General features: G+C 43.4%; 1 protein-coding gene and 1 long non-coding RNA gene across 3 annotated transcripts in view; one reads left to right on the top strand and one right to left on the bottom strand.

The window, feature by feature from the left end:
- Positions 1–20,915, bottom strand: part of LDLR (low density lipoprotein receptor) — a 37,252-nt gene extending 16,337 nt beyond the window's left edge. For both annotated transcript variants that reach the window (XM_020994875.2, XM_020994877.2), the window contains exons 1-7: positions 20,642–20,915; positions 8,749–8,868; positions 7,229–7,351; positions 5,960–6,337; positions 1,361–1,483; positions 788–910; positions 168–287 (exon numbers count right to left, since the gene is read on the bottom strand). In XM_020994875.2, the coding sequence (XP_020850534.1) occupies positions 168–287; positions 788–910; positions 1,361–1,483; positions 5,960–6,337; positions 7,229–7,351; positions 8,749–8,868; positions 20,642–20,723 (1,069 nt within the window). In that variant the 5' untranslated portion in view covers positions 20,724–20,915. The remainder of the gene's footprint in view (positions 1–167; positions 288–787; positions 911–1,360; positions 1,484–5,959; positions 6,338–7,228; positions 7,352–8,748; positions 8,869–20,641) is intronic.
- Positions 14,271–18,260, top strand: LOC144457069 (uncharacterized). Its single transcript, XR_013486388.1, has 2 exons — positions 14,271–14,393; positions 15,472–18,260. It is a non-coding gene; the product is annotated as an uncharacterized LOC144457069 (long non-coding RNA).
- Positions 20,916–22,361: the final 1,446 nt, after the last annotated feature.

Raw genomic sequence — 22,361 nt, 5'->3', positions numbered from 1 at the left:
AACTTGCCCAATGGCATAAATGTAAATAGCAGAAGAAGGATTTGAACCTAAGACTTCAAGATCCAAATCCAGATCTCTTTCCACTATCCCACATTAGCAAAAATATTCTCCGTGAACCTACCATGTCAAAGAGACACGAATACAGGGAACAACATTCAGAATTTTACCTTCACATCTGTTTTTGTTAACAAGCCAGAAGCCTTCGGGGCATAGGCATTCATACCCTATCTTGAGGTCATTGCATATATGGGAGCAGCCACCTTTGTTGTCCAGACATTCATTGGTTCCTGAGCAAAGAAGACAAGGTGAAATTCAGGACCCAAGACTCTCTCCTTTGTATGCCCTTGTCATTTTAGATTTTTCTGAACTCTTTCTCACACTCAAGGGTTTCTAAACTCTACTGGCCTCAAGGCAGGCCTGTGCGTTAAAGGGGAAGGAGCAGTTCCAAGTCCTCTCAACACATGCACAAATTTTTTTATATAGGTGAATAGTCAAGTTAAAACAAACAACAAGGACAACTTTAAAGAGGGAAAGAAGTCACTAGATTGGGTGGAAGGCAGGCCTGTCATCCTTCAGAATCAGCACCAAGGAAGAAGGTTAAGAATGAATCCACTAGAGTCACCTGGGACTCCTAAATACATTAAGCACACCCCCGATCCAAGCCTTCATCTTTACTTCTCTGTCCCCCTCAGAGAGAAGACACCCCCCTCACGCCCTTCAAGCAGACTAGAAGCCCAGCTCTCATTTCCAATCTCTTAACAGCCAAATTCAGGGGTTCTGGTCTTACCACACTCCTTGATGGGCTCATCAGACCAGTCCCGACAGTCTCTGTGTCCATTACACACTTTGTCAAAAGTGATACACTCTCCACTGTGGCATTTAAATTTGTCTGGGCCCTCACACAGCGTTACTACAAGCAGTAAAAATGGAAGGAAGAGAAAAAATTACCATTAGGCATAGGAGAGTCACTGAGACTTGGAAAGTCTTGAATTCATATTTTCTAAAGTCTTCTCAGTAATAAACCCAATCTCTAAAGAGAGCACTGCACAGTTGACAAGAAAACTAGTCCTGGAATCAAAAACACCTGGGTTCAATTCCCCACTTCCAACACATATTGGCTCTTTAATCCTTGGTAAGACCAACACACTTAACCTCTCATTGCCCCAACAACTCTCTAAGCCTTAAGTGGCAGAACCAATGGTAACCTCATCGGGAGTTCCCTATGTGGATGAAATCACCCATATAAATAAAATAATCAGAACTGCGAAATTCCCTGGCTAAGCACCACTCCCCTCCCCCATCAGTGATGCTCATGTCTGGAACTCCTTTGGAGCAGTAGTGACGGTGTGCTGGGCCTCACCATTGACACAGCCTATTTCATCGCTCATGTCCTTGCAGTCATATTCCTTGTTACATTGTCGGCTCCCATGGATGCACTCCCCATCATTGCACTGAAACTCATCAGGGCGGCAGGTGGCTTTGACTGAGAACATGAAAGACCAAGAGATACTTATTTCTAAATTGTTATCATCAATGCAGAAATTCCCCAATAGGACAATGATGTTTTGTTGGGGTTTTTTTTAATCCTCCTTTTTAAGAGGGAGCACGGTAAACAGAGGGAGAGGAGAGGAATATTTAGATTAAAAGAAAAAAACTTAATAGATGTCAGGATATGAGGAGACACCCTGTTTTCCAGAGCGAAGACCCAGCAAGTAAGTTTGCCCTGAGCTTGGCATAACAATAATCCTTTGCACTCACCCTCTGGTGTAATCATTGCATTGCTTTGACCAGCACCAGGTGTTCTCCGAGCTCAGACAAGCTCTAGTCATGAAGCCCTGCTATGAATCAAACTTGTCGCACTGTTGCTGTTCCCTTCACCGTCAGGGCTACAGTTCACCGCTCAGCCACTGGGGTAAGTAATGAAATCTCCTCACACTGCCTCAGGTGTGAGGGTGGGGCTCTAGCACACATGCCCTTGGCTGGCAAGGCAAGTTTCCCTCACTTTGAAATTAAATTTCTGTTTGATTCCTGACTCTCCTGTCTCTAGCCTGCTGTGCGTGGCTCCCGCCACCCACAGGTTACAGGCTGGCTCCCATCCAGTTGACAAAAGTAACAATGTAGTCAGAAAAACATGGCACCAATTTCAATTCTTTATTTCTATTTCAAAAAACATCAGGCTAGGATATACTATGCTGAGTTAAAATATACCATGATAAATTGGGGAAAACAGGGTTGGATAGATTAATCATTTGCCACTAAGGTAAAGGAAGAGAAGAAAAGAAGGAATTACTCCCTGACTAGGAAAGAAGGTTCCTATGTTTCATTTCAAGTAGAGAGGGCCTACTCTTGGTTTCTCTGTGGACAAAACTCAGCAATATTTACAAACACTGCATTCTGAATGGTGTTAGCTTGCGTCTGAACTGCAAATGATATCTAAAAGCAAAGACTTGGAAAGATGGTGGAAGCCCCCAAGAGAAGCAGCTCTCTACATTCCCAGTTCATCTACTGGGGAGAAAAATGGAAGGTCTAAGTGTGGGGGGAAAGAAGAAGAAAAAGAATCTGAAAGAGATAGGGGATGGAGGAGGACATTTTGACCAGTGTCAGGAAGCTACAGTCTGGAAGAATGTGACACAGAGAAAGAGATGAAAAGGGACAACCGGTATTACACATCTGAGCCTTCCTGAAGAGAAGGGAGTTGAACCTTCTTTCCGAGGAAAAAGCTGCTGCCTGTTCTCCAAGGAATGAGGATGTGGACTCCCAGGTGGTGTCAGTAAGAGACCATCCAGCATAGGGCAGGGGAAGAAGAGACAGTAGCGGTGGCTGGGGATGCTCTGATCAGGGGCTATTGCTTGTTGAGAAGACTGTTGTTTGTTTCCTTGGGGCATCTATCTGGGGGGTGACAGAGAACCAGACACTTCAAGACTTGACCAAGCTGGGATTTCTCAACCTACTTCTTTCTGACGATTCATTCAGGTGCAAATAATACTGCTAAAAGGAAACTAGAAAGCACTGAAAAGGATTATGACATGTTGGCAAGAGACTGAAGACCTCTGGAACACAGATGGTGTTTTTATCACTGCTACCAATCAAAGGCAGGAATGAAAGCAGATAAAGTAAGTTAACATATGGTTAAGAAGATAGTGTTTGAGAAGAGGATTTGGATTCCTGGACCATGGCCTATAATATAGGAATGAAAAATTCTTAGCCAGGGATGGACCTCATATTTAATGGTACAGTGGAAGGAGTGTATTTGGAATCAGAGGACCTGGGTTCAAATCTCATTTCTGTCACTCGACAGCTTTATGACCTTGGGCAAGTCACTTAACCTGGGTTTCAGTTACCTACATTGTAAAAAAAAAAAAGAGACAGAGAGTTGAACTAGGTAGATATCCTCTCAGGTCCCTTCCAGCTCTAAATCTATGTTCTATAATAAAAATGGCTGACAGATCCACCAATCTATATACTATAGAATGGATCTATAATGTAGACAGAATTGTGGAACGGACTCCTGGAAATCATCATGGAAAAAATCCAAGAAAGGAGCCAGCAGCAAAGTCATGATCTCACATAAATACACAAAGTATAGATAATAAATAAGGTGAACCAAAAATCTTAATGCAAGGAGGTGAATTTGACATCACAGGTAGGAAAGAGATTTTGTTGGCTAAGACCCACTATTAGAATATGACTCTAGAAGGGTGTACTGTAGTTAAAAGAAAAGGCAAAAGGAATACAGTGAGGAGGATGGCATATCACTAGAGCTATTAAGAGGATGTACTCCCATGAGGAAATTCAGAAACCAGAAGCAGGAAGCACAGTGGAGAACATCTGGGAGATGGTCAACAAAGGGAGAAGCAGAAATGATTATTTTTACCGGAGGATACTACAAACCACTTTGGTTTGTTGGTTTGTTTGTTTGTTTAAGCAATTGGGGTTAAGTGACTTGCCCAGGGTCACACAGCTAGTAAGTGTCAAGTGTTTGGTCTGAGGCCAGATTTGAACTCAGGTACTCCAGACTTCAGGGCTGGTGCTCTATCCACTGTGCCACCCAGCTGCCCCTACAGACCACTTTGATAAAAAGAAAAAAAAAACAGATGAGGAATTTAGTGATGGATGAGTAAGTGATCTGGGCATGCATCAGTCTGAGTTTTCTTTCTGTCAAAAGCAAAACAGATAACAGTAACTTCTGGACTTGCTTTGATAATCAGTTCTTCCATCAAAAAGGCAGAGGAAATAAGGAAAGGCATTTCTTTCTGGGCCTAATTCTCCTCAAATATGAGGAACTGTCTACTGAGATAGTAGTAGTAGGAACCTTGGGAGTATGTGAACCCTCCACCTCAGAGTCCATAAGAGAAAAGGAGAAGGAATCTGGGCCCAGTCTGACATATACTGTAGATTTTAGAAGAGCAGTTTTCAATTAATTCAGAGAAAGAATTAGTGGGATTTCATAGACAAAAATTCAAGAGTATAAATCAGCCCAGTCAACAAAGCTCTTAAAAATAGTGAGGAAGCTGATCAGGAGTCCCTATTTAATTACATGATTTCTTTCATCAACTTGTTGAGATTACAGGACCTATGCCCTTAGAAGATCTAAGAGACATCTCCCCATGGAGGTGAGCATGCCCAATGGCACCCTACTTAGAGGTCACAGACAACTCCCAGGACTGGGACTGCCTCTAAGAAGTAGTAAAGGCATGACTACTTGCACCTTGCTGAGAGAACATGCACAGCTCCCGATGACTGGCTGTCTGACACTCAGGAGGATGGACTCTTGTTCAAAGAGCCACCCATCCTGGTGATCCACAAAAGCAAGCTGGTTTCCCTCTTTCTTGGACTTTGAGGAAAATAGACCAGTACACGAAAGAGCAGACGTGTATTCTAAGAGGGGGAGAACCCATGCTCACACACAATGGGCAGTTTACTTCCTCCAGGCGCAGCCGATAGAGACTTGCAGCAGAAGCACATGGCAGAAGCAGGAGTGGGTTTACATGTAGGTTACAAAAGAAATTGTGAAGACACAAAGACAAAAAATTCCCATGAGGAAAAGAAAGAAAAATCGTCTAAGAGACCAAAGTGGATGCACAGGCATACGCAAAGCGAATACAAAGGTAAAAATAAAAACAGTCCTTACCTTTAAGGAACTAACATTTAGATGGAATGTGCCAGTGGACTGTACTTAAGAGAAGGCAGAATCAGTTTTTTAAAGCAGTGCTTACCCTCAAGGAATCTTACCATGGGCATAGGACTTAGACACAAGAATCAATCAAGAGTGACAAATGAGCGATACATATAATGAGTAATAGGAGTATTCGGGGAGGAATCAAGGAAGATTCTATGAAGCAGGTGATAAAGAGTTGCAAGCACACTGGGGTAACTGACCCATTTAATGAACCTCCTCCCCTATCCTTTCCTTACAGCCACTACCCTATAACTTACAGTTTCATAAAACCCTATGACTTGTCATGGAGCCTTAGTGATAAAAAATTCCTACATAAGCCTTCATGTATTTATTATCTCTGTGATCTTGGGGAGGTAATTTCACTTCCCTAAGAAAGCTTATTAAACTATGAGAGACTGGACTGGATGATCTCTAAGGTTCCTTCCAATTCTAAACAAATCCTATGTTTCTAAATGGGCCTTCAAAGTTGGGAAGAGAACTCAAGACCATTGGAGAGGAGAAAGAAAAAGCACTCCAGAGCAGGGGAACAAGGAGGCAGTAACAGTAATGACGGGAGGGGAAACAATCAGACGTCTAGTCTGGCTGGATAAATGGACAGCACTTACTGTGGATGTGCAGGTAGAAGGACAGAATGGGGAAGACCTTCAGTGCTAGGCTGTAGAGTCGATTTTGCCCTGTAGGCACTGGAGATTTGTTAACCAGAGGAATGACAGGATGGTAAACTGCATTTGAGGAAAAGATGCCAATTGTCTATGGGAAATTAAATTTCTGGGGACATACCACAGCCCTCCTCGTCAGACTTGTCTTTGCAGTCATAACTCCCATCACACTTCCAGCTCACGTGGATACACTCCCCACTGTTACAGTGGAACTCCAGAGAAGAGCAAGGCTTGGATTCCTTGACCAAGTCATGTCCTCCACAGTTGTCAAGCCATTCATCAGAGCCATCTTCACAGTCCTGATCGCCATCGCAGGCCCATAGCTTGGGGATACATGCAGTGTTGTTGCACTGGAATGTATCTGGGTTACAGGTGGGGTCTGGACAATTCTGCTCATCGCTCCCATCCTCACAGTCCCGGTCTGTGTCACAGACAAAATCCTGGGAGATGCAGTTTCCATTATGGCATTGGAACTGGTCATGGGCACATGTCTTAGGGGCTAGAAGAGAAGGAAATCAGATGATTTTCAAGCATATCTGCCTTGCCTCTAATACCTCTTACGATAGAGCCCTTTGGCTGTTACATGAATGAATTTTCTAATCTCATAATTGAACATAATTGGGTCATAAGTGAGTCATGCAGCAACAGCATTTATTAGGAAGTTACTATGGACTCAGTATTGGAGTAGACACCTTGGTGACAAGTGAATTAGTACAGGTACAAGTACAGTGCTTTATCTCAAGAAGCTTGCATCCTGGATGGAAAGAAAGGATTTATACACTTGAAATAATTAGGGGATGGATACACAAAGGTATATTTACTATGTATGCCAAGCACCATTCTGAATGCTAAAACTACTACCCCCCCCAAAAAAAAGGAAAAAGAAAAAGAAAAAAGAAGGCATGGAAGGGCTTTAGTCTCTGTCGGAGGAGGGAGAACCCCCACTGATGAAATCTGATATGTAGTGAGACGCTTAAGTCCTGCTCAGAAAAGGGTGAGATGAGTGGGAGATGGAAAGGGGGCAAAAAGGCCGCTTGGAAGAGGTGGAACTGAAACACAGAGGGCCCTGAAGAACAGACAGAATTTGGATTTATGAATGGAGAAGAGAAGAGAAGGTGTTTCAGGAAGGAAATGAGTAAGGGTACTGCTGGAGGGTTGAGGGGGAAATGATACTAAACAGGTCAGAGGGTAAATTCCCACATCATCAAAGTTGATGCTTTCTGAGATACCAACTGTCACTGTATCCCAGAGATTGCAGTATTCTCAAAAACCACAGTAGAATTTAATTAGCTAACATCTGAGGTCTGAGGTTAGCTCTAATGGCTCCAGCAAGTCCTTACAAGAGCCCTCTGAATACCATCCACCCTGCTCAGCACCTTTCTATACTTACGGCAATCTCGTTCATCTGAACCATTCTCACAGTCGGTTTGGGAGTCACATTTCCAGGACGAGGGAATGCATCGATTAATGCGGCCACCACAGCTGAACTCCTCAGGTTTGCAGGTCACAGATGCTACAACAAATAGCAACAACCTTCTTTTAAACAGCAAAAGAGCAGGACTAAGAAGCTGCATGGGGTGGCAGGTGGGGACAGAGCCCCTGCACTAGGGTCCTGGCTCAGCCATTTAGGAATCATGACTTTGGGCAATTCTTCTTCCTCTTCTTAAGCCTCAACTTCCTCATGTGTAAAATGGGAGGAGGGGTGCCTAAGGATGAGCCCTTCTGGCTTTACGATGGAAAAGCAGCATGACGGAGTGTTAAAAGGGATGGACTTAGGGTGGGAAGACCTGAGTTTGAATCACATCCTAGATACTGGCTGTGTGAACAAGGAAAAGTCCCTTAACCTCTCTCAAAGCCTCAGCTGTCTCCTCTGTGAAATGGGAACAACGATTCTGTCTCACGAGGTTGTGGTGAAGAAAACATTCTAACTCTGTAACCTCACTACAGAAATGAGAGTCATCATGACAGTGATCTCACAAGTTTAACTACTAGCATCCTGACATGGCTGCTGTGAGGCTAGCATCTTGTAAACTGTACAGAGTATGACATAAGTGTAAGGAATTAGTACTGCCAGTTAAGGTGGCACAGTACAGGTGACTCTCAAACCCTACCCTCTGACATATACTTCAGCTGTGGGATTCAGTGACCCAGGCAACACATTAATATTGTAAGTGGCAGAGTTGGTACCTATCTATATCTAGGGAGGGGGTTTCCCACAATGATGGACTTGAGGGTCTAGACAAAAAACATATACCAAAAAACCCCAAAAAATAACCAACCCCCTCCAGCCCCCCAAAAAGATGTATAATTAGTTCAATTGCTTTCTTTTTTAAGGTAAAAATATATTTTCAAGAGGAAACACCCAATTGTTATTTTGAGACAAAATGGTTTCAAGCTGTTTTGGGGTAGTGTCATTTAGCTGAACTAATTAGTTCACATTTAATTAACAGACTACTCTCCAAGCCAGCCAGGTTTATACATGTACCCATAGTCCACTCACACATTCCCAATTCCTAACAGAGATTAATTGCTGACAGCCCTTAACTCCCTTAAATCTTCTTCTCTGTTTTTCTCCATCATAGTGAGATCATGTTTTAGACCGAGCAAAATTGTCACAGCAACCCAGTGAAGAGTTGCTATTATTATCATCCCCATTTTGCCTGGAGTCCACAGACTCCTGTAGATTGCGGGTGGGGGGAGGGGAGAGGGTCAGTGAATTTGGAAGGAAAAAAAATCATCTCTGTTTTCAGTAACTTCTAACTGAAATGTTGCATTTCCTTGGATTATGAAATTTCAAAAACAAACATTCTTCTGATGAGGGTTCCATAGACTTCAACAGACTGCCAAAGGGATTTATGACACAAAAAAAGGCTAAGACCGCCCTGTTTTAGAAGGTCAAAGGTGACTTACAGCAGGTCTCCCAGGTTTCATCGGATCCATCCCCACACTCAGCATTGCCATCGCAGACCCACTTATAGGAGATACACCTTCCGTCTAGGCACTGGAATTCATTCCTCCCACATTTGTCCACTGCAGCAAAATAAAGACAAGAGGGGAAGACAGGACATGAGCGCAGAGCTTGACAAGAGGCCTACAGCAATCAGCACAGGCAAAAATAATTAAATTTAAAAAAGAAATTGTCAAATCAATATCAGTGATGATTGCTAAGTAACAAAACTGATAACAAACTCAAGTACCATTAACTAGCATTACCATTAATCTATCTGGCTGCCCAGAGTGCCCAGGCTGTGTGTTGTTCAGCTGGGTTGCAATCTGAGGATTATTCTCAACTATTGCTGAAACTACAGAATTGGGTCTGAGACAGGGGGTCCCAGAGCTCCACATAACAAAGAACTCTCAACCACAAAGAAAGTAAAGAGAATAGTAAAGAATTAAAGAGGAAAGTAAAAGAGAGCGGCATACACACATGCAAGTAAATAAATTAATAGTCTCTAACTTCTTACTTGGTCTGTGACTATCCAAACAGGAAAAATCAAGTGGATGAATCTCTATTGTCCAGACTATGATAGGCAGTTGGATATAAAGCTCACCTATCACTAATATTTTGAGCAGGCACTACAAATGAGTTGTACCATAATTCCTGCCACATAGTAGGTATTTAATATACTCTTGCTGACTTGACCTAGATTTGAACAGGAAAGTGAGAGTGAGATTGCCTTTGGGAAACTGCAAAGTTCTTTTAATTAACCCAAGCTTCTCTCTGAAACCCATATTTTTAAAGGCCCATATTTTTAAAAACCAGTATTCTTCTGCTGATATCCTATGACTGTGCATCATAGGAAGCCAGTTTTCCAAAGAATCAGTGCTGAGAAAACCCAAACGATGGAGAGATATCAAGGAAGGAAAGCATCAGAGAAATGTATGGTTGGAAAGAAAATGAGAACAAAAGGACAGTTGATGAATGAATGACCCAACTGATGGATTTATGGATAAGATGCACACCATAAAGAGCCCAGGAAAAACTGGGTGAAGCACCCTAGTAATGTTGAGTTCTTTGGTGGCTTTATGAGAAAGCACGGACAAGATAAGAGCCATATAGGATAGGTAGGCAAGGGTAGGCTTTGACCTGCTAGAGAGAATACTCATATTGATAAGAACACAGATCCATCAGAGTACTGAAGTGGGAACTTCTCTAATTATCTATGTAATATGGCATATGATGGTTGTGTTGGTGTCTGACTCCCCCACACTATGTCCTACCCACCAGACTGTGAGCTCCATGAGTATAAAGACTCATGTTTTAGCTATCAAAAAAAGAAATCTTCCCACAGACAAAAGGAAGAAATTCTCAAGCACAGTCAGCACTTGATACACATTTGTTAAACCAAATTGAATTAGAGCTAAGACTAAAGGAGAAATCATGTACAATCTAGGGGTGGATGTTATTAGAGATACTCATGTAGTTTACCTCAAGTCAGTCGATTATTAAATGCTTACTATATGTCAAAGCACTATGTTAAACCTTGGGGGTACAAAGCAAGACAAAAACATGGTTCCTGCCCTCAGGAAGCTCACATTCTAATGGGAAAGACAACAAGCAAAAAAAAAATGTACCTGCAAGACATATATGGTAATGTGAAAGCAAGTCTTGTATAAGTTGAAGACAAGAGTGAATTTTCGACTGGGCTGTCATCCCTACAGAGCCCCCTTTCACTGAACTATGAGTCACATTTGTTCCCGTCCAAATGTAGTCCTTGCCATCTGCCCCCAGCTAGCAACTTCTACTTGGGAGTATTTCACAACTCAGCAATGGTGGCCACGTACGTACCTTAGACACAAGGGCATAAAGTCACATAAGCAGCAGAGAGCTCATCTGAAAACAGAAGCAGTCACCAAACCTGGTTGGTGGCAATGGCTCACAAGGCCCATTTTCTTGACTGGCCAGTGAATCAGCAACAGGTCCATCCAGATCACAAAAGGCCTAGGAACCCTGGCTACCAAACTTGCCCCTGATTCATGGCCAAGCTGCTCACCTGGCTTTGAGTGAGCATGCCATTAGCTAATGAGAGTTAGTACACATACAGAACTCTAAGGTTTGCATAGTGCTTTACATCCGTTATCTCATTAGATACTCACTACAGCCCTGTGAAATGGGGTTGCTATTCTTATCCCCATTTTACAGATGAGGAAACTGAGACTCAGAGAGGTTAAATGATTTACCCAGGGTCACACAGCTAGCAAATGTCTGAGGCAGGATTTGAACTGCTGGATAGCAAAGAATTAGAGCTGGAGAGGACACTGAAGACATCTAGTCCAATCCCTTCTTTTGCAGATGAGGAAACTGAGACACAAAGGGGTAGTGACTTACCCAAGGTAACACAGGTAACAAGTGACAGAGTCTGGATTTGAGCCCAGTTCCTGTGACCCCAAATTCTTTGGCTGACCCTTGATTCTGCTTATTTTCATCACTCGATAGTGGGTCACAATTGGGGGTGGGTGGGGGTGTGGCTGGCAAGGCTGCCCTTCCATCCATTAGGTGAGTAACCAGAGATGGAATTCCAACCTAGAGTCTCTGACGCCTAATCCAGCCCTCTTCACATTCTAATAGCATGAGAGCTGGAGAGGGCCATAGAAACCATCTATTCCAACCTCCTTGTTTTGTAGATAAGGAAAACTGAGGCTTGTTTTATACTCCGCCACAGACTCAATGCCTCCTGGTCCCTCCAAGGACTAGGGCTTCTTCTAAAGAGTTTCCCAAGGGAGCAGCTAGATGGCACGGTGGATAGAGTACTGGCCCTGGAGTCAGGAGGACCTGAGTTCAAATCTAGCCTCAGACACATAACACTCACTAGCTGTATGACCCTGGGCAAGTCGCTAAACCCCATTACCTAGCTTAAAAAAAAAAAAAAGAGCTTCCCAAGATGGATTGTGCTTACAGAATCTATAAACATTCTTTCAATTCAATTCAAACCGTTTATTCAGGCTCCTTTTTGAGCAGTTAGCATATTCGAAGTACTTCAATAAATGTTTTTTGAATTGAATTGAATCCTATGTGCTCAGTGTTGAGGGGCATGAAAAATGCGGGTTCCTGATCTCTGGGAGTGTCATTTAATAGGGAAGAAGAGAAGAAAAGTAAGAGAATTATTGGAAGTACTAAGCTGATAGAGAGTATTTTGTCTTTATTTATCTATATTTGTGTTATAACTGTCCCACTGCAACCCGCCCCCTATACCACATTCTCTGGCTTGGCTAAGTATAATTTGGAGAGCAGCTGAAACTAGGTTTGGCCAGGTAGGGTAGAGCCAAACAATGAAGGCTCCTGAATGCCAGGCAGAGGGCTTTCACTTGAGAAAGGATCAAAGAAAGCAAGATTCAGTAATAATTAGAGGGAGGAGAGAAAATGGATCAGCTAGGGAAGGCTGTTATAACATCCCAAGAAATGCTATGGGAAATGGGAGAAGGCTGTAGAAAGATAAATTGACATCAAGAGGGTGAATTGAGACATTTCCAAGAGTTAGAAGAAGAAAGGCATCATGATGAAATGGACAGTGCTGGAATGTGAATCAGGAAGACCAGGGTTCAAACCCTCTCTCAGATATTTACTAGCCACATGACCCTGGGTAAGTCACCGTCCAAGCTTCAGTTTCTTCATCTGTAAAATGAAAAGTTGGGCTACTTGGCTTCTGAGATCCCTCCAACTCTAAATTTTTCAAGTAAACCAGAAAATTGGTTGGGAAGAAAACGAATTGGGTTTTGGACAGATTCTGTGATGTTAGACTGCACAAAATAGTGTTTTATAGTGGAAAGAATGCTGGGGTCAAATCCCAGCTCTGACTCTTCATAGCTGTTGAGATCATGGATAAGCCCTTTTTCCTCTTCGAGCCTCAGTTTTCTCATTTGTGAAGTGGGGAAACTATGGCTTGCCTATATACTTCACAGGACAGTTGTGGGGGAGAAGGGAGAAGGAAATCCTTTGTAGTCCTTAAATGTGAACGGATGTTATTGTATCATTCAACAACCCCAGGGGTATGAAAGGCCTTTAACTGTCACTTCTGGAAATGACACATGCCACACTCTGGAGAGACTGAGTCATAGTTTGAAGAGATTTATTCACATTTCTGATCTTCAGAGTTTTAAAGGAAGAAAGTTGGAATTTTTATACCCCTTCTCCTTCTTGCACAAGAGAATGACAGTAAGGACTTCCAGCTATTTATCAGCTTCAACTCAGAAAAAGTCACTTCCCCTCTTTTACTCTGCTGTTTCCTTACCTATATAAAATATGTTTAACACAGATGAAAAAGAGATTGGGCTTCAGGGTGGGTAGAAGCACAGAGAAAATAAATTTGTTTTTAATTAAATTTTATATCTCTTTAAAATAAACATAAATAATAAACATATACTTTAAAATAAATATATACATATAAATAAAAATAAATATATAATTTTGGTTTTGTGGTTTGATTATTAGTAATAATGACTTCATCCCTTTAACACTTTTAAGGCTAGGAAAGTGAATTCTTCACAATGATTCTATGATATGGAAAATATCATATGGATATTATCTTCACGGAGTCCAGAAGACCTGAGTTCAAATCTGGCCTCAAGCTATACGACACTGGGCAAGTCATTTAACCTGTTTGCCTCAGTTTCCTCACCTGTAAAATGAGGATAATAATCATACCCACCTACCACGGTTGTTGTAAGGATCAAATGAAATAACAATGGTAAAGTGCTTAGCACAGTGCCTGGCACATACTTAAGTGCTTTAAAAATGTAGCTATCCAATGCTGTTCGATGATCAACTATGACTGACTTAGCTCTTCTCTGCAATGCAATGATCCAAGACAATTCCAAAGGATTCATGACAGAAAATGCTATCCACATCCAGAGAAAAGAACTGATGGTGTCTGAATGCAGATCAAAGCATACATTTTCACTTTCTTTTTTTTTCTCATTTTTTTCCTTTTGCAAACTGTTTCTTCTTTCATAACATGACTAATATGGAAATGTTTTATATGATTGTATATAGAGCTTATATCAAATGACTTATTGTCTTAGGGAGGAGGAAAGGAAGGAGAAAATTTGGAACTCAAAATTTTATAAAAAATGAATGTTAAAAATTTTCTTTACATGTAATTGGAAAAAATAAAGTATGTTAAATTAAAAATTGTATTAAAAAAGAAATATAAAAAGAAAAAATCTATCATCATTCTTATTATTTTACAGATAAGAAATTGGGCTGCATCAAGATGAAGTGACCTGGCCTGAATAACTCCTCAAGTTATCAGAGCCAGGATTAAAAGCCCCTAGTTTCCAGAATTTCTGTCTACTGGTATTTGTTGCAAGCTGTTACAAGGTTTAAATTTGTAAACATCATTTAATGACTTAGTTTAGTAATCACTCTGAAGGACAGGACTGAAGAAGAGCTACGAGGTCCCTCCCTCGGAAACTTTTGGACTGTTCCAGGACAGGAAGTCCTGAGCAAGGACATTTCTCATGCTCTGTCACCAAAGGAGGAGCTAAAGTCACCCCACAGACTCAGAGGCTCAGGTCAGCCCTTCCTGTCTGAGGATGAAGAGGAAGCACAGAACTTGGTAGGTAGAACAGGTCCATCTTTTTACAATATTTGAATAAGGATGTGTCAAGTAAACAAAACCTCCATAAGGAGAATTTGCCTGGGGGATGGGTGAGACAAGCATTTATTAAGTGCGTATGTGTGCCAGTCACTGAGCTCATCACTTTTATCAATGATATCTGGGAGACAGGAAAGTATGATTTTGTTGTTTTTCCATTGTTCCTGAAGAAGACCATGACATCAGGGAGGTGAGCCATGACATGCAAGTGAATTGGATTTAAGTGAGGGAGGGCTGTGCAAAGTCACCGGCCTCACTTTCACCCCCAAAGCCATCTGGGTCCAGTGGCAAGAGTATGGAAAAGAGAAAGGAAGAAGGGGAATTTCTCTCACATCTACCTACCCAAATTAGGAGGACATTTTTCGGTCTAGCCATAGTATTGATGCCAGATAACAAAGCCATTAGGATAGTCTAGACAATAGTAAGGGCTTGATCTGATCAGCGGAAGGGTCAGAGATAAAGTAGAAGTGATTCAAGAGTAACATGACAAAGCAAATAAGGGTTTGTAGAGAGTAAGGAAGGAGGGAAAAGAGGGAAAGATTACTCAGAGGTGGTGGCCTCCAACGTAGTCAGATGTTTATGGTGCAAGCAAATCTTAGTCTTCACATTTTAACAATTTGAATACAGAAAAGCTTATTAATAAGATGACATTGTGCTGAAATGTTATCAACCAAACTAGGCTGAAGACTTCACTAGGACTTCAAAGGACCTGGGTTAAATACTGGTTCCCTCACTGTGATGTTGAGAGGGAAGGAATAAGCATTTATTAAGTATCTATTATGTGCCAGGCACTGTGCTAGGTGCTTTTTTAAAAAGTATATTCTCATTTGAACCTCAAAACAACCCTTCATTGTTCAGTTGTGTCCATTGTGACCCCATTTGGGTTTTTTTGACAAGAGATACTGAAATGGTTTGCCATTTTCTTCTCCAGCTCATTTTACAGATGAAGAAAACTGAGGTAAACAGGGTTGAATGCCCAGGGTCACATAGCTAGTAAGTGTCTGAGGCTGGATCTGAATGCTGATTTTCTTATTTCCAGGTCCAGTGCTCTATCCACTGCACCACCATGCCCCTCTTGGACAAGATGCTCCACTTCCCTGGGCCTCAGTTTCTTTAACTGTAAAATGGGAAGTGGGATCGGACTAGAACACCTCTAACTTTCCTTTAAGCTCTAAATCTCTGATCATCCTCAGCATGTCAGATACTACTGAACTCAACTCACCACCAAGTAAGAAAGAATGGATGGGTGGGTCCTAGCCCACCATCATCCGGCCCCCAAGTTTGCCTGGATAATTTTTGGAAAAGGGGAACCAAAAAAGAACATATAGCTGTGCTAGGAGAGCACTTCTCTTAATTGGTCAACAACAACAAAAAAAAACAGGAAACCAAATATCTCACGCATAAGAGGTGGAAAAAAACCCCACAACCTCTGAATTTCTGCTTTTTTGCCCCCATGCAAATGAAGTGGTAGCTGCTTTCTATGATTTTTCCTCCTCCTTCACCACCACCACCCACCAAAGCAAATTAAGAGATTTTGATGTAGTTTCCTAAACATGTGGTGAGCTGGACATGGATTCAAGCATCTCTTCTGACTTATAATGGCTGTGCCCAAGGCAAATCACTTAGCTTCCTGGAACTCTACAGGACACCGAGTGATAGAGCAGCTGCCCATGGAGGGCAAAGCCTTCATCTAGGACACACTAAATCGATGAAGTCACAGGTCTCCCCATTCCCCACCACCAATGGACAACTTCCAGACTCTCAGATTTTGCAAAGTGTTTTGGAATGGGCCAACTAGGTGGCAAAGTAGATAGAGCACCAGCACTGAAGTCAGGAGAACCTGAGTTCAAATTGAGCCTCAGACATTTGACACTAGCTCTGTGACCCTGGGCAAGTCACTTAACCCTGACTGCCTCACCCCTCCAAAAAATGTTTTGGAGAGGAAGCTTGACTCTCCAGCCTTGCCTAGCATCAGTCTTTTTGTCTTCTTTCTCTCCCTCTCTCCCTTCCCCCACCTCCTCCTCTTTCTCTTTCCCTTCCTCTCTTTTCCTTGTCTCTCCCTTTCTCTCTCTCTCCCTCCGTCTCCTCCTCTCTCCTCTCTCTTTATCCTCTTCTCTCTCTATCCCTTCTCTGGTCATCGATGGCAATGCCCCACACTAACTGATTACTTCCACAATCTCTTAGCAACTGTCAACCCACCTGACAAATGGAAGCTATTAGCAAGCTTAATGTAGCTTTGGATGAATTTCAAGGGCCTCAGGCTACATCTGGACCATTAGGGAATGTGCTAGAGGCCCAACAGTGAAAACCAACTATACTTTAGTCTAATCTCCACTTGGGGGGAAAACACACTCTAGAATTAGTGTTGGATTTTTAGGATCATATTTTTAGAGCTGGAAGTCACCTTAAAGGCATCTGGTTTTCTATCCTAGTGATGCACCAAGTAAGTAAATACAAAGTATTCAAAAGGGAATGGGGGGGGGGGGAGAAGAGAGGAGAGGAATCCGAGAATTTTGCCAACTTAATGCTGCTAAGAGGCTAAGGTGGTTCTAAGACTTAACAGGGAAGCTCTCTGATTTGCCTAGGTATAGGTGACAGTGTGAAGGGATTTAGCCGAATACTGAAAAAATATCCATTAGTGGCTTTTGATCAAGATTAACCATCTTCATGTCCAATATGAATGGGCACTCACTGAATTTCCCCAGAAATGCCCAGGACTGCCATTCCCACACAAAGTGTTGCTTATCCTTATGGGACACATAAGACTAGGTAATGAATAGCCGATGACAAAGTAACTAACATCTGCTCTCAGAAGATTTTCCAAAGCACAGTTGGCTGTGACCCTTCTTCAGAAGTCCTCAATTACAAAGTAATTGTACACCATCCAACAATCTCTTTCCCACATTCAGTGTCTCAGGAGTCAGAGAACCTAGTTTCAAATCCTCCCTCAGCTACTTAATATGATGCACCTTACAGAGCTGAGCTCAAAGGAGATGAGATGTGGTCATGCATATAAACTGTTATCTCTATGTGAGCTATCACTATTATCTGTGTGACCTTGGGCAGTTACTTAATCTCCCCTTCACCTGTAAAATGGCGGGAGAGGGTTTGGACTAGATGACCTCTAAGATCCTTTTCAGCTCTAAATTGAACGAGGCACTGTGTTTATTAGAGCCCAAGATAGTAAAATGAAGTCCCTTCCCTCAAAGCCCATATTCAGGGTTCGCTCTAGTGAACAGTGGTGTGTACAAGTCTATATGACTTTGTGATCAGGAATAGGTCCTGCCTGTAACAACTACGTGGGTTGTTGATATCACTAAGTATGGAAATAAAGGCCTAATAGCTGATTACCAGTCCAGCCAGACTGGCCACAAGCTGAAATCTCAGATTTCGGTGAGGCTCAGTCAGACCCACAAAGCCAACCTTTCTCCCATTAAAAGCCCAGAATTTTACTTTTTTTTTAAGCTAATAAACAAGAGGCATTTGGCTTACAACGCAGCCTATAATCTTATAGGCTCAGGTGGCCACGAGTGTGAAGAGTATCACTTAACTATTAAGACTATTATTATTATTATTATCCCTCAAAAGCCCTTAAGTCCATTACTACATGTTTTAAAAATGCAGCTTGAAGAAAAGAGGCCTGAACTTAGTATCTGACGGTGTTATCTGAACACCCCAGATCCGCTGTTGTTAGCAAAGTTAGAAATCTCCAGGGCAGGTGTAAAAGGTCTTAAAGGTTTGAGCCTTTAATCTTACAGAGCCAGGGACTACCATTCTGGCATTTAATTTTATTGCGATGGGGAATAAAAATAAGAAGCTTAAAGTTGATCCTATTATTTCTATCAGTCCCTGAAAAGATTAAGATTTTAAGACTCCGTAAACTGCGCGGGCTCTTGGCATTCACAAAGAAACAAAAGTAGTGCGAACCGTTAACAGTGTTTGCTAAATCCATCAGGGTAGGGTTAGTTGGAACACTTGGGCGTAGCAGTACTAGCCCTAGGAAATCCTGACTTTGAGGGGTTTGAGCAGAGCAAGCCTTTTGTCCTTAAGAGGAAATTATCCGTAGGGGCCACAAAATGTGTTTAAGGCCTGGCAAAGACTAGGAGACTTGGTCTGGGAGTTAAGAGACCTGGGTTTGGGTTCTGGCTCTTAAGGGTGAGCTTAGCCAGGTCTCTTCCCCTCTTTGGGTCTCAGTTTCCCCATCTGCATCCCCAGTGCCTAGCACTTCCTCGAGCATGGTAGATGCTTAATAATGTGGAATCGAATTGGATTGTATGGGCATATTCCATGATCCCTTTAAACTCGGAACCCTATGACTAGTCTGAAGTAGATGGCATTTGAGGGTTCCGGTCACTCCAAATCGGAAGCAGGAGAGCAGCAGCCCAGGTGGTTAGTAACAGAGGAAGGAAAGCCAGAAACCTCACCCTTTCCCCAACCCCTCCCCGAGACTTCCCGGAGGTCCGGACCAGCGCAAGGCTGGGAGGTGCCACGCGGGAAAACCCACTCCCCTCTTGCTGTCTCTGGCCCCTATTGGCCAAGGGGAGTGGCTCGAGGATCGCCAGTTCCAGAGGTACCCAATAGGAATGACCTCATCCTTCCCCCTACGACACAGTGAGGGGGGGGAGGGTTTAGAGTGGGGGGGGTGGAACCGAGGAAGCAGAAGGCCGGGGCGCCTCGAGGGCAGCTTGACCAGGGACCGCTAAGTCCGAGCCCCACAGCCTAGAAGACGGAAAACCTGCAGGGGGAAGAATTCTGGAGGCCTCAGGCCAAGGCCCGAGGAGGAGGAAGACTCCGGGGGCCCTCCAGCCTGGGCGGGACCAGGCTGGGGAGAGACCACGATTCTTCCCCTGGAATGGGGCCCGTCAGTCGTATCGCCTTCTCCTACTCGGGCCCGCCCCTAGGGATTGCACACCTCGGCGGGAGAAGAGGAGGAGCGCGAAGTTTTCTAAGAAAGGGGCGGATCCCAAACGAAAGAAAGTCATATGGAAAGGAATGTTAGACCCTTGAGGTCACCGATGTAGCCCAACCCTCCCCCTCCTTTTACACCAGAGGAAACTGAGCCCCAGAGAGAATTTAGACCTGGAAGGGGCCTCAGAGGCCATCGAGTCCAGAACCCCCATTTTCACAGATGAGGAAACTGAGGTCCAGGGAGGTTAAGTACTTTATCTAAACTCCCAAGGGGAGCGTGAGCATCAGCGGTGGGTTTAAGCCTGAGTTATCACACTCCGATTCCAGCCTCCAGGCTTTCTGGAGGACACGCCAATTCATCAGTGGCAGAAGCCGGAGTGAGCCCCAGATTTGTACCATTCCTGCCCCGCCGTCCTCTGGATTCCAATTCCTTCAAATTCCAATTCGGCGACTCCCCGGGGCCACCTAGCCTTTATCGCCTCGATTCTAGTATCCCCATCCCCATCCATGGTAATATGTGCTCCTAGGTAAGTCCCCGTTTCCACTCCATCTGGCAAATGAATGAGCAAAAGACGTCCAAGTGACTGTGGGGGTAGCGCGCTGCTACGGGCTTTGGGTGCGCCTCCCTCTCGCTGGTTTCGGCAGAATGAAAGGCCGCCAAGAAACAATGAATGGAAGCATGAGGGAGAGGGAAGGCGCGGAGGAACCTCTCCTCTCTGGAGCTTGTAGGGTTAACTATCTCCAGCGGGCAGAACTACATCCCAACTCAGCGAATGGGAACTGTAGCTCTATATGGTAGTGGCTAGTAGAAATCCCACCCCAATCGCCCTCCTTCCATTTCCGACCGGCTTTCAGCAAACCATGAATAACAGAAAAACTTTATTCTCATGACACCATCCAGCTATATCTAAGCCTCCCGCCTACGCTATGGCAATGGTCACTACTAGATAAATTCACCATTTCTACCACTGGGATAATGACTTTTAAGCTGATAGAAAACAAACAGTATTGTGACTAGTTTATCTTCGCATCTCCAGCTCGAGCCTTGGAACGTGGCAGAAGCTTACCAAAAATGTTGGTCCAATTGAAAAGTAACAGGTTCCCAATTAATTGATCCTCCTAGCACTTTCTACTAAAGAGAAATGGTTAAGATCCGTTTCGCAGAGACTGTGAGGACAGCCTTAGCCATTGGACTCACAGGCGTAATAGTAACGTTACAATTAATCAACAGACCCCTCTAACCAACAAGCCCGTCAGAACATTCCAAGTCCCAGGCAATAGAAGGGGGAAAAAAACCTTACCTGCTTTCGCGGCGGTCGGTAGAATCAGAATGACAAAGAACCCTGAACTCAGCAATACATCTAAAGCTCTGAAGCCTTTCATGCTTCCTTCTCCCCTTTTTGCCTCGCTTTCTTTCCCCCGGCTTCTATTGTGTCCGATGCCAACAGTTGGTTCTAACTGGGCTTTAAATTTTCGGCGGAAACCCAGACGTGACCGAACACGTCTGTATGGGAAATGCTTGGGGGGCAGGAATTATTTGCAGAATTTCAATGTGCGGCTTCCATGAGGGGGAGGAGCTTAATGTGGGGTGATTTTCAAAAATCTTCACCTCACAGAAAGAGGAGGAGCCTCCAACGCATGATGTGACATAGGCACCCTCTTTAACCCGTGAAACCCTGACTGCCAGTGAACAATTTTCCAGAGACCCCTGGCAACCCTTCCTGAGCCCTGCGAAACAAGTTCCTGAAACGTTTCGTATTTGTCTATTGCTGTTCTAGGTACCGCTACGCACATACTCGAAGAAGGTACATCAGCATCTGTACTCCTCAACCACTGCAATCATTTATCTGTTTCCCTTGGACTGATAATGAATGCCCAATAACCACGGCTGTAGCCTTTTCTCCGTTACATGGCTACACGTCATAACTTGGGCCTATTCCTCACAATAATATCCCTCCATGGCCTTCGAAATTCCTATCTGTGTATTTAACCAAAGCAATCACACCTGTGAAGCTGCGAGGTGTTTTCCGATTTTACAATGACACATGCGTGTTGAGTTGCCTCGGACCTCCAGGCTTGAAAGCACTACGAGAAAAGCCGCACCCTTCTAAAAAAAAAAAAAACCAAAAATGCCACCCCCACCCTTCTGGCTGGTGTTCAAAGCTAAAATCTTTCTCCTCCGTGGAAGTGAAGACCAAAGGTGAAGTGAGAGGTTGAACAGGCTAGTTTCCCAATTGAAATCAAAACAAAGAGCACCCCCCCACACACACTCCTAATATTTGACTTTCCCCATAGAATATTTGTCCAAGGCTACCCTGGCGCTTAGTTCTCCCCCATTACTTTGAATATAGTCACATAACAGCCTCACCTCATCACCTCACCACCTGACCTCACCTCCCCAGAATGTAAACTCTTCCAGCGGTAAAGACTCTCACCTTTTTGTCTCGTATCCCAAGTAACCCCGAATAGTACCTAGGACTTAGCAGCCAGTTGCTTAATAAATCTGAGCCCCAGGGAGAACCTAGATCTAGATCTGGAAAAGACCTCTAGAGGCTGGCAGACGATAAGCATTTATTAAGCTCTTACTGTGTGCCAAGCACTGTGCTAACTAAACTAGAGCTGTTGGTTGGATTGAAAGTAATAGTTGTTAATTAGGCTAATCTTGTTGCCAAAGGAAATTTACTTAAGGGAAGCAAATACTGAGCCCCTTGCCCAAAGCCCTGAAACTCCTTTGGACTTCTCCAGGAATGAGGGAGGGTCCTGAGGTCCTGCCATCTAATAAGAGGGAGCAGCAAGCAATAAAGGGGAGTTGGTGAGCAAATGTTTGTTGAATTGAATGGACTGCCATGCCCTCACTTATGAATGCCTTTTCTTCTTGTAGACTGGAGAAAGAGGTTAATAATGCAGAGTGTATTTTAGTTTCCATTTCCATAAATGGCAAACAATAAAGAGGTGAGGTTAATTCCTCCCCAAGAGTGAAGATTCATTCAGCTCTTCCTCCCTTTCATTCTGTACGCCCAG

This window comes from Phascolarctos cinereus, unplaced genomic scaffold, assembly GCF_003287225.1.
Source record: "Phascolarctos cinereus isolate Bilbo 61053 unplaced genomic scaffold, phaCin_HiC Scaffold_4;HRSCAF=312, whole genome shotgun sequence".
Taxonomy (NCBI): Eukaryota; Metazoa; Chordata; class Mammalia; order Diprotodontia; family Phascolarctidae; genus Phascolarctos; species Phascolarctos cinereus.
Note: the sequence above shows the minus strand (reverse complement) of the source record. Positions and strands in the feature narration are given on the sequence as shown.